This window comes from Macadamia integrifolia, chromosome 7, assembly GCF_013358625.1.
Source record: "Macadamia integrifolia cultivar HAES 741 chromosome 7, SCU_Mint_v3, whole genome shotgun sequence".
Lineage (NCBI taxonomy): Eukaryota > Viridiplantae > Streptophyta > Magnoliopsida > Proteales > Proteaceae > Macadamia > Macadamia integrifolia.
Window position 1 is genome coordinate 34,628,887 of NC_056563.1, and position 22,484 is coordinate 34,651,370.

The window sequence follows — 22,484 nt, forward strand, 5'->3', positions numbered from 1 at the left end:
AAAGTTACCAAAAATAGAAACTTAGTTATTAAGTAAAAGAAAAAAGAACTAACCGGAGTCCAGTATGTTTTTCGCTCAACTCAGTCTTGCTTCGACTATTGGTTTGAGTTTAATATTAAACTTGCGGAAAAAATAACCCTGCTAGTCTGGCGCAGGATGTAAAACGATTGTGTTCCCACCTTGATGTGCACTAAACAAACTCCTATGTGCCCTTCCATTGACAACGTTCTCTCGCCCTAAATTTGCAATTATGTTATAGGATTTCTAGACACAAAGCAACATCTAGATCCGTAGATCACTTGTGAGTTGCCATTGTTTGATTTCTATCAAACGCTAGACATAAATTGATTATGGGCCGGTTCTTGAGCTTATCTGGGCCTTGGATTTAGATCCTCATGTGTCAGCCTGAAACTTTGGTTATAAAAGGCTATCCTGAGGCCAATGGTGATGTGAGTAACAGTTGAGTCATCCTTGCTCAATCTAATCCTAAATCCTAATTAACCCTACTAGAAACCAATGGCCATTTAACTAAGAATAGGCCAAGCCCAGCCCATCCCAGCCCATACATCAAATATCCGTGTCCACATACATAAATAGCCCATAAATCCTGTTTCCGCCGTCTCGGGTATCTGGGGCTCGACCAACGCCCAACAGAGGTTTGGTCCTGAAATCTAGGCCAAGTTGAGCTTGGGTTAAGTCCATCCAGGCTCTCTTATATGAATACTCTCTTTTGGATAGAGTCTATTGGAGGGCTGGGATCCATGTGGCCGATCCTATTTAGCTGTCTAGTTGAGTTATGTCTCTTATCCATCTATTTTTAAATTTATTTTTATTTATTTTTGAAAATGTGTAGCCGACCCATTAAGTTGGGATAAGAATAAGAGAATACTCTCTTAGTTTGTTGTTGTTGTTGTTGTTATTATTGTTGTTATGGTCATAAGTTACATCACAGTGAGTATATATTTTGAACCGACTGGGGAGGATACAAATTAGCAATCTCTATATCTTATGTGAAAATCATCTGCAACCACTACACTAGTGCAATGAGCATCGAATGATTGGGAGTCTCTTGGGGTATGTGCCCGGATGTTCTCAGCCATTTGATACTCACTGCCGAGGATGTAGACTCCTGTATCTCCCTTCTTCTTCTATAAAACGATTTATCTGACCCCATGCAAGACCCTTCGCTCAGAGCATCAGAGAACCCTCTCTCACATGTTTTTTTTTTTAATATAAGAAGTCTCCTTTCCAGTCCGGCCCATTACATCTGGTTCAAGTTCCACGTGGCATTAATATACCGGTAGGATGATGTAGCCTAGGACATAATCGAATCAAATTTTAAGTTGAAGGTTCTCTACGCTGCCAGGGGTGAATACACCGTACCTTTTTTCCCTCTATCCTTCAGTGAAATGACTTCGCTGCCCTCCATTATTCAAAAACTTCTGGGTTCCTTGCTTCGTTCTCCATTTCTTCATTTCTTAACATCGAAGCAAATTGTTGGTTCATCTCCTACCCGCTTTGATCTCTTCCCATTTTCACCCAATGGCGGGAAGATTCGGATTTGGTTCTTCGGCAAATGCTCCGATGACCATGACCGTCACGAACACTCCAGCTGCAGATCTAGCGCTTACGAATTTTGCTTATTGTTCTATTTCTGATCTTCGAAAGTTTTCGGTCCCCGGATCTTGTCTCTGTCTTGCATTGGTGGCTGATGTCTTCACTCTCTCTCTACGATATCCTTAAATTCATACACGGTTTGTCGTTCAGTATGTTCTATGTTTTTCAAGTGTGAATTTTATTTGTATTTATTTTATAATTTCAGTATGGTATTCAGATGCTTAATTGCTTAGTGTTTCTTCTGCTTTAAATGGCTTAAGTTCGTTGAATTTTGAAATTGGTTAGGTAGGATACAATGTTGTAGGAGAAATTTAATCCCTTATTCAGGTCATTAAATTTTGGATGCTTTGAATGCCTTTGATTTAACATCTCAATTTCGAGAGCGATTATTTTAGGAATTGCTTCTTTGATTAACAAAACTGTTTCTTTTGATTAACAAAAGTGTTTCTTACACTAAATTAATAGTTATGTGAATGATCCTTAAAAAATATGAGGGAATGATTTCTTTAGGAAACAGGGGAAATATTTTTACTTGAAAAGAAGTAAAAAAAAAAAAAAGGGTTAAGAATCGCTCCATGAATCAAACATTTTTGAATGAGATTCTATTTCAGCATTATTAGAAGAGTAAAAAAACCCTACAATTACTTGGGAGAAATTATTGAGGCATAACTCCAGATGTAGACTTCTGGGAAAGTCAACATAATAGCCAAGCACATCATTGAGGCACAATTTGGATTTTAAAGAGTCGAAATTTTGTAGGATCCAAAGCTCGCTATCAGTTGTTATAAGTTTAGTTGTATGTGCAAGAGTTAGTTTCTGAATTTGTCATTTCTGTTTCTCCATTTATTTTCTACGTTATGTAAATTTTTTTGTCAATCCAACTCTGTTGGTGTGTGATGAAAAGGAGGATTTCAATGGTGGGGCAGGAATGCAGGATAACCCAAATAGCTAGGATAAGGCTCTGTTGAGTTGAGTTAGTTGAAGTGTCTGTTTCTGTTTCAGAGGGGGAATGCCTGAAGGAGTGTGACGTGTGAGCCTTGTGCATAGCTTGTGTCTGTCATTTGCGTGCTCCTTTGTTCATCTGCCCCTCCTCCCTGATTGTGTTAATTTTCAGATTCATGAGTCAGGTTTTTTTTTTGTTTTTTTGTTTTTTTTTTTTTGTTTTTTTCAGATTCAACAATTTAGCATGTGTTTGAAAACTATAGATATTTATCTGTGTGGTATAATGAATATTTCAAGCAACTTATAAATATTGTAGTGGAATTCCTTTTGAAAATGTTGACCCTTGACCAAGACATACTGCCCATGAAAGCATACGTGATGGTTTTATTGCCTTGAATGCCATCCAACGTCGTCATGCTAGAGTTTCTACGGGCGATACAGTATCTGCGAGTAGGTTAGTCATCTACTCCTTCGTTAATCTATTTATTTTCATTTGAGCATATTTTGGATTTTTTGGTGTAATCTGCAGAGTTATATGTGTTGTGGTAATGCTGTACTTAGATTTGTCCCACCTGAAAATTTCAACTTGGCATTGCTTACATTGGAGTTGGAGTTTGTGAAGAAAGGAACAAAAAATGAACAGGTATGCTTTTTGGTCAGATGACATGGTGTGTTACTTTATCAATAAAATACTAAACTTATAAAAGAAAGGGAAGAGGTATTCTTTTTGTTGAATACATTGCATCTTAGTCTTTTAGCCGTTTGATATGATTATGCAGCTCGCTGTTCAATTCATTTGTCTGCTTGATTTCTTGCATTGAGACAAGCACAAGTGCCTACCTAGTCCTTTTAGTGTAGAAGTTGATTATGGAGGGTTCTAGGACTAAATAGGCATACTCCTTTTCAGATTGATGCTGCCCTTTTGGCTCAACAACTTCGGAAGAGATTCATTGACCAGGTAAAAGTTACATGTGTATTACATCTACTTTCTTGCTTATTTTTTCTTATATTATATATACATGCATTTGTTAGCAGTTTTCTGAGTGCCTGTTTATTAATTAAAGTTGTTTGGAAATGTAACGTCATCCCTGCCCTTGGATATAGTTGCAGCTATAAGTTCTGTTAGTTATTTGTTTGGGAGTGGGGAATGTTCATCAGATCAAATTAGCTTTACGTTTCTGCATGGCATCTATACTGATGAACCTGGTTAGCGATGACATGATTTATGGTCCGCATTGGCTTGCAAGTCTGTAATCATGCGAATACTTGCTCCTTATTAATGAATTGCATAAGATTTCTTCGTTTTCTTTTCTTTTTATTTTTAATTTTTTTTGGGGGGGGGGTGGTGTTGTAAGTATATATATATATATATATATTGGTGAATAAAGAATTCACTAGCAAAGAGACTGTTGCTGAGCTGGACTGAAAGACGAAGAATAGTAACTAAATATTTGCCCAAATCTGGGCTGATGAATCTGCTGTTTGATGGGGCAAATCAGGGTCAGATCTGGACCAGGAATGGCCTGGTTCGATGGCTCTCTGCCCCCAAATAACCAGGCTTGCAAGGGGACCCTATAGTTGGTTCAATTCTCCCCCTTACCTACATCAGACATGATGTGTTCAACGGTTTGGTAGGGACTTTCTGAGGTCTTTAATTATTTATGTAGTCTTAATGGTACCAAAACAAGTGTTTTTCCCTTTTAATGTGGGGCATTAATGCCAAGAAAGTAAAATTAAAGGAGGCCTTTGCAGAAGAACAAAGATCTGTCACTCTCTGTCTAGAACTGATTAATCCTCTTTTGACTTTATTAAATCATTTTCCTCCTTAAACTGACTCAAGTGCTATTGTATTTAGGGCTGATACTTTACTAGTAAACTCCTAAACCCAAGTCAACTGTAAATCCTAGTCTAACTAGAATTTCTCAAAGATAAACAAAACAGAAACAGAAGAACCTTAAAGGGGAGAGGGAGGGAGGGAGATTGGAATGGTTATGCTATGAACTGCTTCATCTATTTACATGTGGAATGGTTATGCTGTGGACTTGGGTTGGACTATCTTTGCATCTCTTTAAGTTTAAAAAAGGTGCTTGATATAATAAATTGGAGGTCCCTACCCGGATAAAACCACCATTCTTAAACCTCTACTTTTAGAAATGAAAACTGATGACATCCGTTATACTTTGGGCCTAAACTAAGAAATTTACACTTTAAGTCTACATTGTACTTTGTATTTATATGCATTATCTGCTTTTTTATTTAATTGGGTCCCTTTAATAGAACTCATATTATTATTTCCATAAAATAAGTTGCTTTCTTTATGCCTCACTGAGTTCCAGATTCCAACTTTTTGGTTTCTTGAGTCCAACACTCCATGTCTGTGTCTGACTCTGACACCTAATCTAGCATCCATTTAAACATTGCATCTTAATCTATAATAGGTACTTATTGTACTCTTGTTTCTCCCTTTCTCTCTTTGTTGTTTTACTTTATTATACTAGCTACCATTTAATTGAGTGATGCTTATTACTTTATTTCTTTATAGGTAGCATATACATTTCCTTGGTATCTATCTGAAAAATGCTTTTATGTGGTGCAGGTCATGACTGAAGGACAAAGGGTATCGTTTGAATATCATGGAAACAATTATATATTTACTGTCACTCGTGCTAATGTGGAGGGTCAGGAAAAATCTAACGGCCCTGAAAGAGGGATTATAACAAATGATACATATTTAGTTTTTGAAGCATCAAAAGCCAGTGGCATAAAGGTCATCTTCATGTGCTTATTCTTTTCTTTTTCAATGTTTAGCTTTCTTTTGCTTAATTTTTGACTGATGAAACTCTTATCATTATTTATAAGGTGATATGGAAGAAGGTTTATGTTTTTTCTTTTTATTCTCCCCCCCCCCCCCCAAAACAAAAATGGGGTGAAACAGGGATTTATTCTATTGATTACTATCTTAAACTGAATTCTACAGATTGTCAACCAACGAGAAGCTGCCAGCAGCAACATCTTCAGGCAGAAGGAGTTTAATCTTCAGTCACTGGGTATAGGTGGTCTAAGTGCGGAATTTGCGGATATATTTCGAAGAGCATTTGCCTCTCGTGTTTTCCCTCCCCATGTGGCCAATAAGTAATTTATACTTATAACTAATTTAAAACTTCCTCAGTTCTAAACACTTGCTTTCTAATATTTCATTATTTCTATTCCTCATTAAAAGATCTTTTGATGTTCCAGATTGGGCATCATGCATGTCAAGGGAATGCTGCTTCATGGGCCTCCTGGCACTGGAAAGACTCTTATTGCTCGTCAGATTGGGAAAATGTTGAATGGGAGGGAACCAAAGGTATAGTGATGACTTATTATTATTATTATTATTATTATTATTATTATTATTATTATTATTATTATTATTATTTTTATGTTGTTCTTGAAAAAGTAAACATGCATAACTGAATTGCAATTGAAGAATTGGCTCGTTGCCATTTCTGATCTAGACCCTAAGTTCTTAATGCGCATAAGTGACAAATATCAGGAAGGTGCGAATACCGTGCAATGGTTCCAGTGCTGAACTGCATTTGGAGCGTGGGAGTTATTTCCTGTTTTAGCAGTTCTGGGTGTCTCTATTTATTAGTGGTAGTTTCAGGAGGAAGTGAAAGGTTAGAAAAGAGTTATATCTTGGAAGTCCCACACCTTTTTAATAGAAGACCAATATGGTACTCTCCTGCCAAAATTCCCCCTCTCCGACCAACATAGTGGCTTCTCTCTACTTGTCTAACCAATTAATTTTCTTCCTATTTCCTACATCTTCCTTATATTTTCTCTTTTTAACTGCATGGTCAAAGGAAATCTCTCTTTGTTAAGATTTGTAAAACGCACATAGTTGGCAAGATTGCAAATTATTCAGTGAATTATTCCCAAAGATTCAGAATATATCATGTTTCTTTATATATATATATATATATATCGCGACTAATTCCGAAAAATACGAACTATATGAATAATTCATATTTATTAGTAAATAGTAATGCTTTTTTATTACAAAAAATAAAAATGAATAATAAATTTGAACTTGAAGAGAATCTCCAAATAAGGAAGATACTGGTCAGGCCTTGGGTATCCCTTCTGTTTTCACGACTTAATGAACACACCTATTTATAGGGCGGCCTCTCTTCTCTTTTGTCCGAACTCCCCGATATGGGACTGAAGGCCTAAACACATTGCTAGCCTCTGCTTCCAAGAACTACAACTACCCTTTGAGTAGGTTCATGTAAACCATCCAATGGGTTAGCTCAGTTGGCAAAGACCAACTCCTCGTAATAAAGAGGTCAAGAGTTCAACTCTCCTTGGGGCCTACCTAAAAAAAAAAAAACACATCCAATCACCATCCCCTCTTTTGGCACAACTCATTGGCATCACAACCCCATCGAAAAGCCAACCAAAGTCCATCCTTAAATGTAGGAAAACACTGCCCCAATTACACCACAAATGCTCAGCTGGAATTCAGATCATACTATCACAGAGATGAACAAGCTCTACGTCGGTATAAGCTTCTACAAAATCAACTCCTTTTCTGTTGCAGAGGAGACCTAACTCACCTGCTGACTTTGGAACAACTTCCCCAGCTAACACATACATAGGAAGACACGAGGACTTGAGCCAAGGCTTTCCTCAGCATGCAGACTCTAACCTTGCAAAAACATTTGCCAAGTCGAAATGGTAAAAAGTCTCAATTCCAAGGAAGAAGGATCTGTTATTGGCATTTGATAATAGATCATACAGATGCATGAGTTAGTGAGTTACTCCACATATTGCTTGACGTAAACAGATAGTGGATTTGTTTCTGTCTTTTGTTGAATCTTTTTCACTGCTCGATAGATAATTTGATAAGCCAAATGTATTTTTCCATGTTTCAGAATACGGTTAACCACTACTTCTAGATAAAATTAGTATCTGATCTTTTTGCACGAAATTTTTATAGGTAAATGAATCATTCTCGAATTAAGTTGGATCCAAATTTAATTTTAAGTCCGTTCTTTTAACCGAATTTTTGAAAAATTTCTTAAATCAACAAAGCAATTTATTCAGAATCTTATCCCTTCCGAATAATTCCCAAATCCGAAATTTTTAACTATGAACATGCCCCCCCTCCTGGTGCAAAAAAGGGGGAGTGGAGATGCATTGTTGACCAAAATTTGGACTCTTTTTTTTTTTTTTTTTCTTTTCTTTTCTTAATTATTGGTGTTCTCACACCATAATTATTCTGGTGTTGCTCTTTTATAGACATCATCATTGAATGCTCACATGCCTTCTGTTCCTCACCACCACTTATTCCTTTTGACTTTAGATTGTTAATGGGCCTGAAGTGCTTAGCAAGTTTGTTGGTGAAACTGAAAAGAATGTACGTGATTTATTTGCTGATGCTGAGAATGACCAAAGGACTCGTGGTAAGTAAGCAAGGTTTGGATGGAAAATAGAGTTATGAGTTGTTATTTCAGGTATATAATTATCTCCTTTGTTATTTTCAGGGGATGACAGTGACTTACACGTTATCATTTTTGATGAAATTGATGCTATTTGTAAGGTAGGAGATTGTACAAGCACAACTCTATCATAAATATCCTTCTTTATTCATACCTATTCATTTGCTTTAATGGCTTTTGAATTAATTTGATCCATTTGTAATTTCTTCTGATGAAAATTACATGTAATTGAGTATTCACCATCTTTTTTTTTTAATTCACTTGATTGGTCCACCTATTGATATATATATATGGGGGTTTCTGAACATTCATGTATCATTTGCATGAGGGTTTGTATGGTTAATGATTGCCTGTTTTATTCTGAATTTGCAGTCAAGAGGATCGACTAGAGATGGTACTGGAGTTCATGATAGCATCGTGAATCAGCTCCTTACTAAGGTTAGTTTCTAGAGGTTTCTTTACCTCTTGAAGGAAATGTAGAAATTTCCCTAGCAATATCTACCCCATTTTTGGAAATTTATTTAATCATTATACTTAGCAAATGAAATCGTTTTTAGATAGATGGTGTAGAGGCTTTGAATAATGTCTTATTAATTGGGATGACAAACAGAAAGGATTTGCTTGACGAAGCCCTTTTGAGGTAACCTCCTTCCCTCTCTTGTTGTTTCTACATTTGTTTGCTTTATAAGCAAAATCTGCTCCATGAGAATGCTTGATACAATCTTAATTTTTTCAAATCGGTACACTATAGTTAAATGACATAATAACATATCCCCCCTTAAATATATATATATATATTTTTTTTTTTTTAATAAGTTGAGGTACTAGTAATGTTGTATTAATGCTTTTTGTGGGGCTCCATCCAAATGATATTAAGAAACTCTTTATTGTACTTGGCAAGTAAAGCTTCTTTCTTTAGGGTGGGGTAGGGGTTGGGAGGGGCTGTGATGTAGATCCACATTATGGAAGGAAATATGCGAGGAAGAAGGGTTCAGCCTTAGTCTACCTAAGTGGCTAGGGTCCAGCCAAGAAGCCAACCAAACCCCTACTTGGTCCACCTGAGTGGCTAAGTACAAATAAGGGCCAATTGGGCCAATTGGGCCCATCGGCTAGGGGAATAATTAGTAGTTGTTTTTAATTAATTAGTGGGCCACTGGGCCCATCGAGTTGAGTAAGTGGTATGTCGAGTCCAAATTGTCTTAGGACTCTATTTGTTTTCCACATAGGTTTATTATTCCTAGTTCAATTTTGAATTCCTAGTTGTAGTAGGAGTGTCTAGTCCTATTGGGAAACTAGCTCCTAGTTGAAGTAGGAGTGTCTAGTCCTATTGGGAAACTAGCTCTTAGTAGTAGTTTGATTGCTATTCTGCCCTCTATAAATAGAGGAGCCTATGTACTCATAATTTTTTATATTTGAATAAAGAATAATTGCAGTCAATTGCTTAGAATAGCCGGGATAGCTGTGGGTGAGAAGCCCAGGCCAAGATAGTCGCTCCTCCCCCACTTTTCCCTTTGTTTCTTCTTGTTTAAAGCTTTCTATTTTATCCTAAAGTTACTGCTGTTGAAGTATACGACTGTTGTGAGTATTTAAAAGTTCAGATCTGTCCAAGTTACAAACCAGATTTGATTCTCTCCTGAAGCCTGCGATTATTTCTCCTAAGTCAGAAAATCAAGAAAGCTTATAACTTCACAACCAGTTGTCAGAATCCTCTCAACTTTGCGGGTTTTTGTACCCTCCCTAGGGACTATCTACTCTCAAGAGTGCAGCTTAATCGGACTCCTACAGACCTGACCACACCTCTCTCTGTCCAGCTCTATAGCAGGTCTTTCTCTCTCCTATCAGGTTGTGTTTTGGGCTGGTTTTGCTCTTATATGGGTATTGTATCCTTGGGGGTTTATTTGATGGTATTATTTCTTTGTTTCCTGGTCCTATTGGTATTGTTTGGGGTTATAAATTGCTGGGGTAGTTTCTTGTAATCTACTCATGTATTAAGTGGCATCAGAGCTATGGCTCAGACAGAAGAACCCGAACCCACCCTTCAAGATGTGATGAAAGAAATCCAAGCCTTGTCTACAAAGTTGGATGGATATGACCAACAGTTGGCTGACCTAAAAGAGAGTACTGCTGCCCACTCTAACACCCAACCAACTGTTGCCCAAACTAATGTTCAACCTGCTGTTAATTGCATTGGTAATGTTCCCAGAAGAGTCACTATGCAACCTAAAAGGAATGTCCCAGGTCAGAATGATGAGTATGATGAGTATGACAATCAACTTTATCAGCTTGACGATACGTACAAGGTCAAGTTAGAATTGAAAGAGTACAATGGGAGGCACGATCCCCTCTACTACCAGGATTGGGTAACTTCCTTTGATGACTACTTCCGGTGGTACCGTATGCCTAAAGAAAGGAAAGTTCAATTAGTTGTCACTAAGTTAACTGGTGGAACTAAGGACTGGTGGAGGAATGAAGAGAATAGGCTGATCCGTAGTCGTCAGATGCCTCATAATTGGGAAGACTTAAAATTTATCCTTAACGATAGATTCTTACCACCCATTTACTGACGTCGACTCTACGACATGCTGAATACTCTCAGGCAAGGTACTATGACTGTAGGAGATTATATTGATCGTTTTAATGAACTGCTTTCACGAACAGGTGCCTAAAAAGAAGATGAAGAATTGCTCATATCCTGTTTCAAACTAGGGTTAAGGTATGATATTCATGAGAAGCTTGGTGTGATCGAGATACCCTCCTTAAGCACTTGTTTTGAAAAATCACTAAAAGCAGAGGATTTGATCAAAACAACCTTCAGAAGGTACACCAGAGAATGATGATCCTCATGCTTATGTCAATGTGGTTGCAAGAATCCTAGTGTCTGAAACTAAGGGTGAAGACTGGAGGAGGCACAATATCTTCTACACCTTAATGCCTAGTGGACCTCACAAAGCTCAAGTGATTGTGGACAGTGGAAGTTGTGTGAATGTGGTATCTCAAGCCTTTGTCATTGACGGAAAGCTTAAGACTGAATCCCATCCACAGCCATACAAGGTATCTCTTATAGACAGTAACACTATGGCTGTAACTCAACGGTGTTCAGTCCCATTGAAGGTCTTAGATTATGAAGAAAGTGTATGGTGTGATGTCATCCCCATGGTCCTCACTGATGTACTACTTGGAAGGCCTTGGTTATATGACAACAATGTGCTAGTGAGAGGTACTAAGAACCAATGCATCTTCGATCACAAAGGCAAACCATTCATTCTAAACCCACTCAACATACCTCAGGTAAAAGACAAGTTAAGGGCTGCCCAACTAAGGAGACAACATGTCTTAAAGAATGTTGCTAAGACCTCTTCCAAAACAACCACTGAGCAAAAGAAGCAACCATGCAAAGAAAATTTCAGCAAGAAGAACATTGTGGACAACAAGCTATGCGTGCTGCCCCATAGAGAATTCCTAACCCTTGGTGAAGAAACTGGCCTAATCATAGCTCTTGTTACCAAGGTTGCTGAACCAGTGATAGTGGTCAAACATCCCTCACAAATCAAACAATTACTTGTTGATTTTTCAGATTTGGTGCCAGAGGAATTGCCTGATAAACTACCACCGATGAGGGATATTCAGCATGCCATTGACCTTATGTCTGGGTCAGTACTCCCTAATCTGCCCACTTACCGTCTCGGTCCTACCGAGCATGCCGAGCTCAAGAGACAAGTGGATGATTTATTAAATAAAGGGTTCTTGGTTGAGAGCATGAGTCCATGTGCAGTACCAGCCTTATTGACACCAAAGAAAGACGGATCATGGCGTATGTGTATTGACAGCCGCGCCATTAACAAAATCACGGTAAAGTACAGATTTCCTATTCCTCGTTTGGATGATATGCTTGACATGTTGACAGGAGCCTCCATCTTTTCAAAGATTGATCTACGGAGTGGCTACCATCAAATTCGAATCCGTCCAGGGGATGAATGGAAAACAACCTTCAAAACAAAAGAAGGCCTGTATGAGTGGAAGGTTATGCCTTTTGGCCTCACCAATGCACCTAGCACTTTCATGAGGGTGATGACACATGTACTACGACCTTTCATCAGCAAATTTCTCGTAGTGTACTTTGATGACATATTAATATACAGTAAAGCACAAAATGAATACTTGGAGCATCTGAGACGCGTCATGAGTGGGCAGAAAAGTTATATATCAACTTGAAGAAATGTTCCTTTATGCTGCCCAAGGTCATCTTCCTTGGTTTTATTGTGTCTTCACAAGGCATAGAAGCTGATCCGGAGAAGGTAAAAAGTGTCGTTGATTGGCCTATTCCAAAGACCTTGACTGAGGTTCATAGCTTTCACGGTCTTGCTTCATTTTACCGACGATTCATCCGGAATTTCAGCGCCGTTGTAGCCCCAATTACAAAATGCACAAAAGGGGGAAAAGTCCATTTCAGTGGACTCCGGCAGCCACTAAAGCTTTCAACTTGATCAAACAAAAGATGACAGAAGCACCAGTACTTAGACTACCCAATTTTGATCTTATGTTTGAAGTGGCTACTGATGCATCCCATGTTGGGATAGGGGGAGTGCTTATACAAGAGGGCCATCCGATTGCCTTCCACAGTGAAAAGTTGAATGATGCAAAAAGAAGGTATTCTACCTATGATTTAGAACTCTATACCATTGTTCAAATCCTCAAGCATTGGAGGCATTACTTAATTGGCAAAGAGTTTATGCTCTATTTGGATCATGAAGCACTCAAATACTTGCACTCACAAAAGACCATTAGTGATCGGCACGCTAAATGGATCTCATACTTGCAAGGATATGTATTTGCTCTCAAGTACAAAGCTGAGAAGGAGAATCAAGTGGCTGATGCACTTAGTCGAAAGGTGATGATGATGAACACCTTCACAGTACAAAGTGCAGGAGTGGAACACATCAAAGAAGAGTACATTAGTGATGCTGATTTTTCAGAAGTATTCAACAACCTACAAGGAGGAGGACGGGATGATGTGTTCAAAGGCACTCGCCTCTGCATCCCAAACACCTCTTTGAGACATCAATTGATTCGAGAGCTACATGGAGGAGGAATGGGTGGACACTTTGGCAAGGACAGAACATACTCTATGATGAAAGACTTATACTTTTGGCCTCAACTCTTAAAGGATGTGCAACATGTGATACAGAGAGGCCGCACTTGTCAACTTGCCAAAGGAGAAAAGAAGAATACAGGATTATACACACCGTTGCCCGTTCCACATGCACCTTGGCAAGACATAAGCATGGACTTTGTCCTAGGCTTACCACCTACACAGGAAAAGTATGATTCCATATTTGTGGTAGCAGATCGTTTCTCCAAGATGGCACACTTTATCCCGTGCAAGAAGACTCTTGATGCAAGTCACTTGACTAAACTCTTTTTCAAAGAGATAGTGCGCATACATGGTCTACCACAGACAATTGTTTCAAATAGGGATGTCAAGTTCATGAGCTACTTCTGGAAGACTTTATGGCTGAAAACAAATATTAAACTCAAGTTCTCCACTGCATTTCATCCTCAGACAGACGGACAGACCGAAGTGGTGAACAGAAGTCTTGGCAATTTACTCTGATGTCTAGTCCGAGACTATGAAAAGACTTGGTCATCTATACTAGATATTGCTGAATTCGCCTATAATAGTTCCATCAACCGCACCACAGGTCGTACACCATTTGAGATTGTCCTTGGACTGCAGCCTCAACGACCGGTTGACTTGGTACCTTTGCCACCTCAGGCCCGTATTAGTGTCGAAGCCGATGAGTTCCTTAGATACATCACGGAGGTATATGCTGATGTTCATCGTCGCATCGCTATTAGCAATGATGGATACTAAGCAACTGCCAATCGACATCGTCGCTACGTGGAATTTTAGCCTAGTGATTTGGTAATGGTTTGAATTCCACCTGAGAGGTTTCCTCCTAGTACAGTGCTCAAGTTCCATCCTCAGAACATGGGTCCCTATAAGGTCTTGAAGCGCATTGACACTAATGCTTACATGTTAGAGCTACCTCCTACTCTGAAGATCAACAATGTCTTCAATGTAGCTGATCTGACGATATATTTGGGACACCATTCTGATGATGGTGACACTGAATACACCCTCAAACTTCCTCAATTTGCAAACCCTAAAGATGATGTCATCGAAGATGTTCTCGACAACAAGTTCACCACAGTTCGTGGGGGCAAAGGGTACTACTCCTTCCTCATCAAATGGAAAGGTCGACCACGAGAGGATTGTACTTGGATCCATGCCGATGACTTTCAATGCCTTGACACGGACCTCTATGAGCACTACATGTCCCTTACCCATTCATCAGAGTTGAATGATTCTAAGAAAGGGGGAGCTGATGTAGATCCACATTATGGAAGGAAATATGAGAGGAATAAGGGTCTAGCCTTAGTCCACCTAAGTGGCTACGGTCCAGCCAAAAAGCCAACCGAACCCCTACTTGGTCCACCTGAGTGGCTAAGTACAAATTAGGGCCCATCGGCTAAAGGAATAATTAGTAGTTGTTTTTAATTAATTAGCGGGCCACTGGGCCCATAAAGTTAAGTGGTATGTCGAGTCCAAATTGTCATAGGACTCTATTTGTTTTCCACATAGGTTTATTATTCCTAGTCCAATTTTGAATTCCTAGTTGTAGTAGGAGTGTCTAGTCCTATTGGGAAACTAGCTCCTAGTTAAGTAGGAGTGTCTAGTCCTATTGGGAAACTAGCTCCTAGTAGTAGTTTGATTGTTATTCTGCCCTCTATAAATAGAGGGGCCTATGTACTCATAATTTTTATATTTGAATAAAGAATAATTGCAGTCAATTGCTTAGAACAGCCGCGATAGCTATGGGTGAGAAGCCCGGGCCGAGATAGTCGCTCCTCCCCCACTTTTCCCTTTGTTTCTTCTTGTTTAAAGCTTTCTATTTTATCCTGAAGTTACTGTTGTTGAAGTATAAGACTGTTGTGAGTATTCAAAAGTTCAGATCTGTCCAAGTTACAAACCAGATTTGATTCTCTCCTGAAGCCTGCGATTATTTCTCCTAAGTCAGAAAATCAAGAAAGCTTGTAACTTCACAACCAGCCGTCAGAATCCTCTCAACTTTGGGGGTTTTTGTACCCTCCCTAGGGACTATCTACTCTCAAGAGTGCAGCTCAATCGGACTCCTACAGACCTGACTGCACCTCTCTCTCTCCAGCTCTATAGCAGGTCTTGCTCTCTCCTACCAGGTTGTGTTTGGGGCTGATTTTGCTCTTATATGGGTATTGTATCCTTGGGGGTTTATTTGATGGTATTATTTCTTTGTTTCCTGGTCCTATTGGTATTTGTTGGGGTTATAAATTGTGGGGTAGTTTCTTGTAATCTACTCCTACATTAGGCTGTGGGAGTTGCACATGTAAACAAAAATGGTACTGATTTACTTATTAAGCGTAGTTGATCATATTGGATCACACCATATGTTTGGTTACATATTTAAACAATGCAGTTATGAGAATCGTAATGGTTATTTGTCAATTGTTCTGTGAAAAAGGTGATGAATACTATTTATTTTTCCTAAGTCTGTACTACATAAAAAGGACGGAGCAAAACAATCAGTTGTAGGATCTGCATAAATATTTATTTTCTTCTTCAAATTGAATTTTTTACATAGCCTACAAACTCTGTACTCTGTAATAAACCTGTTTTGGTGGGATTTCTTTATACATCAATCATTCTGTTAGATGCTCCATCTTCTAAATTCATCTTTTTATATCATTTAATTATTCGGTTTGTAGACCTGGGCGTTTGGAGGTTCATGTTGAAATAAGCCTTCCTGATGAGACTGGTCGGTTACAAATTCTTCAAATTCATACAAACAAGATGAAAGAGAATTCCTTCCTTGCTCCAGACGTGGACCTTCAAGAGCTTGGTATGACCTTTAGGAAGTTACTTTATTATACATTGTCCATTTTATTTTATGATTTTATCATGCCTTTGTCCTTTATTGTATTGTACGTTCTTGGACAATTGGCATTTTTTTTTTCTTAACCTTTTGTTTTAAGCTTTGCATCTCTTTTTTCCAAGAAATGCAGAGTATGTTTCTCATTTATTAATTTCTCCATCCCTATACTGGCTAGTTTAGTTGGACACTCTCTTCCAGTATTTCTTCTACAGACCAAAGTCCGTTGTATCTTCTCATGAAAAGGTTCTGACTATTCCTTCATGATGACATGATCCACCACAAGAGTGTTTCTATAAAGAAATATATTTTGCCTTTGGTTTGTCATTATCTAGACCATCTTTTTGAAGCATGCTAGGGAAGTGATTAGTGGAAAAAATGGATTAGGTGATGCTTTGTTGTTCTTCTCCTTATTTATTCCTGCTATTGCAAGTCCTACTATTGCCTTTAGTTCTGTCATTTGTTGAACTAGGTTCAACCTTTATGAATTTTAGTATTGGATGATATAAATCAGTTTTGGATATATCCTCTCATATAGCTTTGGAAATGAACCTTGTGATTTGTATGCTTGGATGATTTTGCTGTACCAACCGTGATTGCAATTATGAGAACTAGTAGGCATAATTTGAGGACACTAATTCCTTATTTAATCCCATAAACTGTTCATCTGGATAAAGCGGCCCGGACTAAGAACTACAGTGGAGCCGAACTTGAAGGTGTTGTAAAAAGTGCAGTATCATTTGCCTTGAATCGGCAACTGAGCCTAGACGACCTTACTAAGCCAATTGATGAGGAGAGTATAAAAGTAACCATGGATGATTTTCTTCATGCACTTCAAGAAATTCGTCCTGCATTTGGAGCCTCCACAGATGACCTTGAACACCGCAGGTAATTTTTATTTGCACCGTGAAAAGTTCATCATATTTTTCTAATTAATAAATAAATTGACACGTCAAGAGTTAGCTTAGCTAGACTAACATAGTGAGAGAAAGATTGAAACTCATCCTTGTGGGTAGAGGTGCAAAGTGATGGTAAGGGAAAAATGTGTAACCCTGCAAGTATTACATTAAAATTGATTGTATATTTCTTGGTTTTTGGATTTTTGAGTTTTATTTTAGTTTTGGATAGCTTTATCATGTCAAGGCTTTCAATTTTGATATTGGTGTGCTAAAAAATGGTAAATTGTTTAAAATATCACTGGAAATTTCAAAATTCTGTAAAATTTCTGCTTCAAGGTAAATGTTTGGAAAACATAAAATTTTTTTCGGAAACTCCCAGAAAATGTTAATATGAACTTGATCATAGTACGACAATTGAACATCATATAGTTCAAGGATGGCATCCAGCCAAGTATATTACCGTGAGTCCCTCAGAGCTGAAGAGAGCAGTATACTAATAACTTTTATTTAGATGTCATGTCTGCCTTGTGTCAATTCAATGTATTGCAGACTTAATTCCATGGTGGATTGTGGCGAACGGCACAAGCATCTGTATGAAAGAGCCATGCTAATAGTGGAGCAAGTTAAAGTGAGCCAAGGAAGCCCACTTGTTAGTTGCCTTCTTGAAGGCCCAAGTGGCAGGTTGGTCTGATCATTAACATTTAACAGAAATTTTGCATCTTGATTGTTACATTTTTTTGTATTTATATTTCGTATTGTCGTTATTCTGAAAAACATTGTCTTGGACAGTGGAAAGACTGCACTGGCAGCTACTATTGGTATTGACAGTGACTTTCCCTTTGTCAAGATAGTGAGTTCCTTCTGATTTCTGATATTATGTAATATTTCCTGTGGTTTTCACTTCTTCTTTTTTTTCTTCTCTTTCTAACTTTTCCATATTCTTTGACTTAAGATCTCAGCAGAAACAATGATTGGTCATAGTGAAAGCAGTAAATGTGCTCAAATCGTCAAGGTCTGTTGAAGAATACATTATGGACCCCACTTGAGAAATCCTAGTTACTTGTCTAAAGGAAGAAACATATCTTACTTTGTGTTGTAGGAGAAAGGAGATGTCTTAATTTGTGAACTACAACAATTTTATCCTCAAATGTTTTAGGAGAAATAAAACATCTATTTATATGTTCTCTTACAGGTATTTGAGGATGCTTACAAGTCACCATTAAGCATCATCATCCTTGATGACATTGAAAGGTTAAACGGCTGATTGGAATCTTATAAGGCCTAAGAGTGTTTCTTCAATTACTTCTCTCCCCCCCCCCTCCTCTTTTTTCTTTCTTTGGTTAATGGTTAACTCATCTGTATTCAATGTTAATATCAAATGCAGGTTACTGGAATATGTTGCAATTGGACCTCGATTTTCAAATGTGATATGCCAGACATTGTTGGTCCTTCTCAAACGACCTCCTCCAAAGGTTTTGCCTTCTGGCTTCTTTCTTTATTGCTGATCCTAAAGGGGAAAGGAAAAAGAGAAAACAAAAAAATAAATAAAAAAACAGAAAGATAATTTGTGCATCCTAAAGCAAGTGAAAATCTGTAATTGGTCATGATAGCAATTTGCATTATACTACTTCCATGCCAGGATGGATAATTTCATTAAATTTCTCTCACTTCCTTATTTACCTGCTTTGAGTTAGATATGTCCTCCCAATGGAATGATTCTCCTCCCTCGTCTGGGGCAACCCATTGCTTTCAAATTATAGGTGAAATTAATCTAATTTTCTACTGTGAAAAGCAGAAATGCTAACAAATAACCATGCATAAGTTTGAGATAGTCACTTCTGTGGCATCAATTTGCTTGATCAGATCAATCGCTGATTTAAATTTGTTATTTTTTACATGAAGCTTACTTCCAATTGTTCTTCAAGATATATACTCTTAATCTAGCTGATCTTGTACATGGCTGGTCCTCTTAAAACTAAATGTAGTTGATCTGCTTCTTGATACCAACCAATATTGAAACTGTTCTTGATGGTATTTACTTATATGGTTCTATGTGAGGTTGCAAGAAGTTTTTGATAGTTTTTTAGTACTGGTTCTGTTGACCATGTGGTTTTATATGTAGACCAAAGTCACAAGAAAAATTGTTCTGCTCTTACTTTGCTGGCAGGGGAAAAACATGCTGCTGATTGGGACAACTAGTGAGGTGGACTTCCTGGATTCAGTTGGTTTCTGTGATGCCTTCTCAATCACTTACAATGTTCCAACACTGAAGACAGGAGATGCCAAAAAAGTAAATTACCATCATATTTTTTAGCAATCCCAATTAATTGCTTTGTTAAATAAGTCCTAAGAAATTTCTTTCCATGCCGTTGTGGTAAAAGTTGTAGAAAAATTAAAGAAACTAACCATGAACTACAATCTTCTACTGTTGTAAATATAAGATAAATTATTATTTTCTGAGACTCTCAGTGCTATTTAGGAGCAATATTTTGTTTGATATGTTTTAGGTTCCAGTTTAATTTATTCTTTCTTGGAGAAAAAAAACTATTTGAGAGATATTTTTCCAAGAGTTAGGCAGCTCTCTCTATGGAATGCTAGATTTTTCTAATCCATTGAGAAAAATGGTTTACTTTTGATCATAGTTGTCAAGGTGACCCAAAAATCAAGATTAAGCCACATCAAGTCGTCAAAAATCAACATTAAGTCACATCAAGTCATAAAAAATCAACATTTAGAGAAATATTCTTGTTCTATAATAAGTTTGACTGGTCAAATAATTTTATTTTTACATGAGACTTTTTGTATTAGGTAGAGCACAAAACCAGATTTCCAACAAATCAAAGATTGCTTAAAATTTGAGTTGTATCGACAAAGCTATGTTCTGGCCAAACTTATTTTTATCGCACTTTTGGTTTTTAGCAATCTTTTAACATGTTAGATTTATGGAATTTCAGATTTGAGAAAACTTTAGCATTTGAAAGTTGAAAATCGCCTCTACAACAAAAAATCTAGTTTTGTTCTTGATTTTTTTTTTTTTTTTTTTGTCATTTTGGAATTTGATTTTTAAATTATTTTTATTGGATTCAAATAGGGAGAGTTTTCTTGTTTATGAATAATATCTTAAGTAAATGAAATATTACAACGATATTTGGCATAAATAAGTGCCAAACATGGTTCGATACCATTTTGAGATGCCTTGCATTAAGGCGGCAATCGCCTAAACCCCAAGAAAACCGCCGGGACCACAGCCTAGGCGATGCCTTGACAACTATGCTTTTGATTGTTGCAATTTCTAACATCTATTGTGCTGTAAGATTCCAGAGGGATTAGCAGAGTTGTTATAATTTCTAACATCTATGGTTTCCTTATATTTTGGGTTAGAGTGACCATTTGGTTTAAGATGATATTTCCCTGCCCCTTCTAATTGCATGGAATTCTACTCCTGAGTTTAATAATCTACTCATATTCTTAGAAAGGTTCTATATATATATATAATTTTTTTTTGTCACATTTTTTGACTACATGGTTCCTATCTCTTCTCCACAGGTTCTAGAAGAGCTAAACGTTTTTGCACCAGATGATATTGATGCTGCTGCAGAGGCCTTGAATGATGTAAGCTTAATTTCATTTATGTTTCAGGCAGATCTCTTTATTCATTTATTTAGTATATATATATATATATATATTTCCTAGTACTACCTCTTTGGATGCTATGTAGACAGCAACAATGGTTAGGCCCTGTTTGGTTTGATGTAAAGTAAAATAAAATTCTCATCAGCAAAGTGAGTTGAAGAAAAGAAATTTCAATGGGTATTCGGTTGGAAGCAAAGTTGATGCAAAGTGGTATGTGAAATGTGGGGACCACAAAAAAGAGAGAGTAGGTAATGAATAAATTTTTTGTTTTATTTATGCAGAAATAAAAAATAGCGATTTTAAGTTATACCTGACAAGAAAAAAAAAATTGGGACACAAAAAATTTAATTACAACTAAACACATGGAAAATGATTTTCAATGTAAAATGTGTTGATTTTGTCTCCTTTTTTTTGTTGTATTCACTCACTCACTTCCGTTGACTTGTCTCATTTGCTTTACCAATGAAATTTTATTTCATTTCACTTCAAATCTAGCCAAACAGAGCCTTGGAGACCTTAAATAAAGGGGGTTTACAGGTTCTCCCCCCCCCCCCACCCCCCACCCCCCACCCCCCACTCTACTGGGGCCATTATGAAAAGGAGCAGCACATGTGGTGGTAACTGTGAATGAAACTGAAATGATTTTTTTTCAATTTTATATGATATTTGTGACATTTTACTTGAAATATTTTTTTCTTTTTCTTTTATTTTTTGCCTTTCGAAGTTCATTAAGCTTTCGCTTTCAGAAAAACAGAGAAGTGTCTGTAAAACTTTTGTAAATCCTTTGATGGTTGTCATTTGAGTTGATGCGTTTTTACCTAACTTTTCTGGCGACTACATTCAAGGATCTGATGCAATTCAGATAATTTAAATTTTTTGGAGCTTTTTTTTTAATTGAAATTTTTTGTTCTTTCCAATTAAATATAATTGGTCTCTCTGTTACTTTGAAAATGGATAACAAAATCCTCTACTGATTATCATATATGGTGGCCAATTAGGATGCAGTATTTAACCTGATATTTAATGGGTATCATTGCATGGTTAAATTTTTTGTACTAGTCAACTTCTGTACGATATTATCTGTATATTAACTGATTGTAATAAGATTGTTGCATTTCGGTAAGGTTGCGTACATTTGCCCCTCCCAGGCCCTACAGTAGCGAGAGTCTTGTGCACTTGGTTGTTCTTTTTGGTGCATTTTGGATAAAAACATGGGGTTGACATGAGAATATTATGCTTCTCACTTCTTAAACTTGTACTCTTCCATGTTTCAGATGCCAATCAAGAAGCTTTACATGATAATTGAAATGGCTGCCCAAGGTGAGCGAGGTGGGGCTGCGGAGGCCATTTACTCTGGTAAGGAGAAGATTGGCATCAGTCATTTCTTCGATTGCTTGGGGGATGTTGTTATGATGCCAGGTGCGAGGCACCACACGCAGGGTAACAGAATGAATGAAAGCCCAATTGCTCTGAAGGAATACGCGTGAAACGGTTAGGATTGGTACATGATGGGTTTATGTCCTTTATTGTACGGAATAATTGAATTGGGTGATGAGTTGTAAAGAGATATATAATCCAGGGAAGAAAGGTAATAGGAGATGAGAAAAATGTTTAATTACTGAGACACCCCTCTATTATGGTCAGATTGTTGGACTTCTTAGAAGTTTGAAAAGTTTACTTGAACACCCTTGAATTTGTAATTAAGATAAACTATTAAAAAATAATAATAATAAACATTGTTTACCTCAAAAGGGTAAAATAGCCTTTTCATTTAACAGTAACATCGTTTGGTTTTATGGTGTTTCAAGTAAACTTTTCGAACTTTTGAAATGTCAAGCAATGTGGTCGTAGTACTACAAGAGATGTCCAAGTAATTAACCCTATCTAAGAAAAATAGATTCCCTTCTCTCTTGTTCTAGGAGGTCCTACCCTTGGAGTAGTTT

General features: G+C 37.4%; 1 protein-coding gene across 1 annotated transcript; it reads left to right on the top strand.

Annotated features, from left to right (window-relative positions):
* Positions 1–1,462: 1,462 nt before the first annotated feature.
* On the top strand, positions 1,463–22,160 carry LOC122084510 (vesicle-fusing ATPase-like). Its single transcript, XM_042652811.1, has 21 exons — positions 1,463–1,733; positions 2,918–3,013; positions 3,121–3,202; positions 3,467–3,517; positions 5,156–5,326; positions 5,537–5,691; positions 5,797–5,905; positions 7,907–8,006; positions 8,088–8,143; positions 8,415–8,480; positions 8,600–8,682; positions 15,846–15,979; positions 16,687–16,897; positions 17,458–17,589; positions 17,698–17,758; positions 17,861–17,920; positions 18,101–18,159; positions 18,293–18,380; positions 19,076–19,198; positions 20,455–20,520; positions 21,816–22,160. The coding sequence occupies exons 1-21, from the start codon at positions 1,543–1,545 to the stop codon at positions 22,026–22,028; spliced, it is 2,307 nt and encodes a 768-aa protein (XP_042508745.1). The 5' UTR covers positions 1,463–1,542; the 3' UTR covers positions 22,029–22,160.
* Positions 22,161–22,484: the final 324 nt, after the last annotated feature.

Coding starts and splice junctions, on each gene's coding strand:
- LOC122084510 (XM_042652811.1), top strand. CDS start 1,543: ATGGCGGGAAGATTCGGATTTGGTTCTTCGGCAAATGCTCCGATGACC. Junction 15,980..16,686: donor CGTGGACCTTCAAGAGCTTG/GTATGACCTTTA, acceptor ATCTGGATAAAG/CGGCCCGGACTAAGAACTAC. Junction 19,199..20,454: donor AGACAGGAGATGCCAAAAAA/GTAAATTACCAT, acceptor TCTTCTCCACAG/GTTCTAGAAGAGCTAAACGT.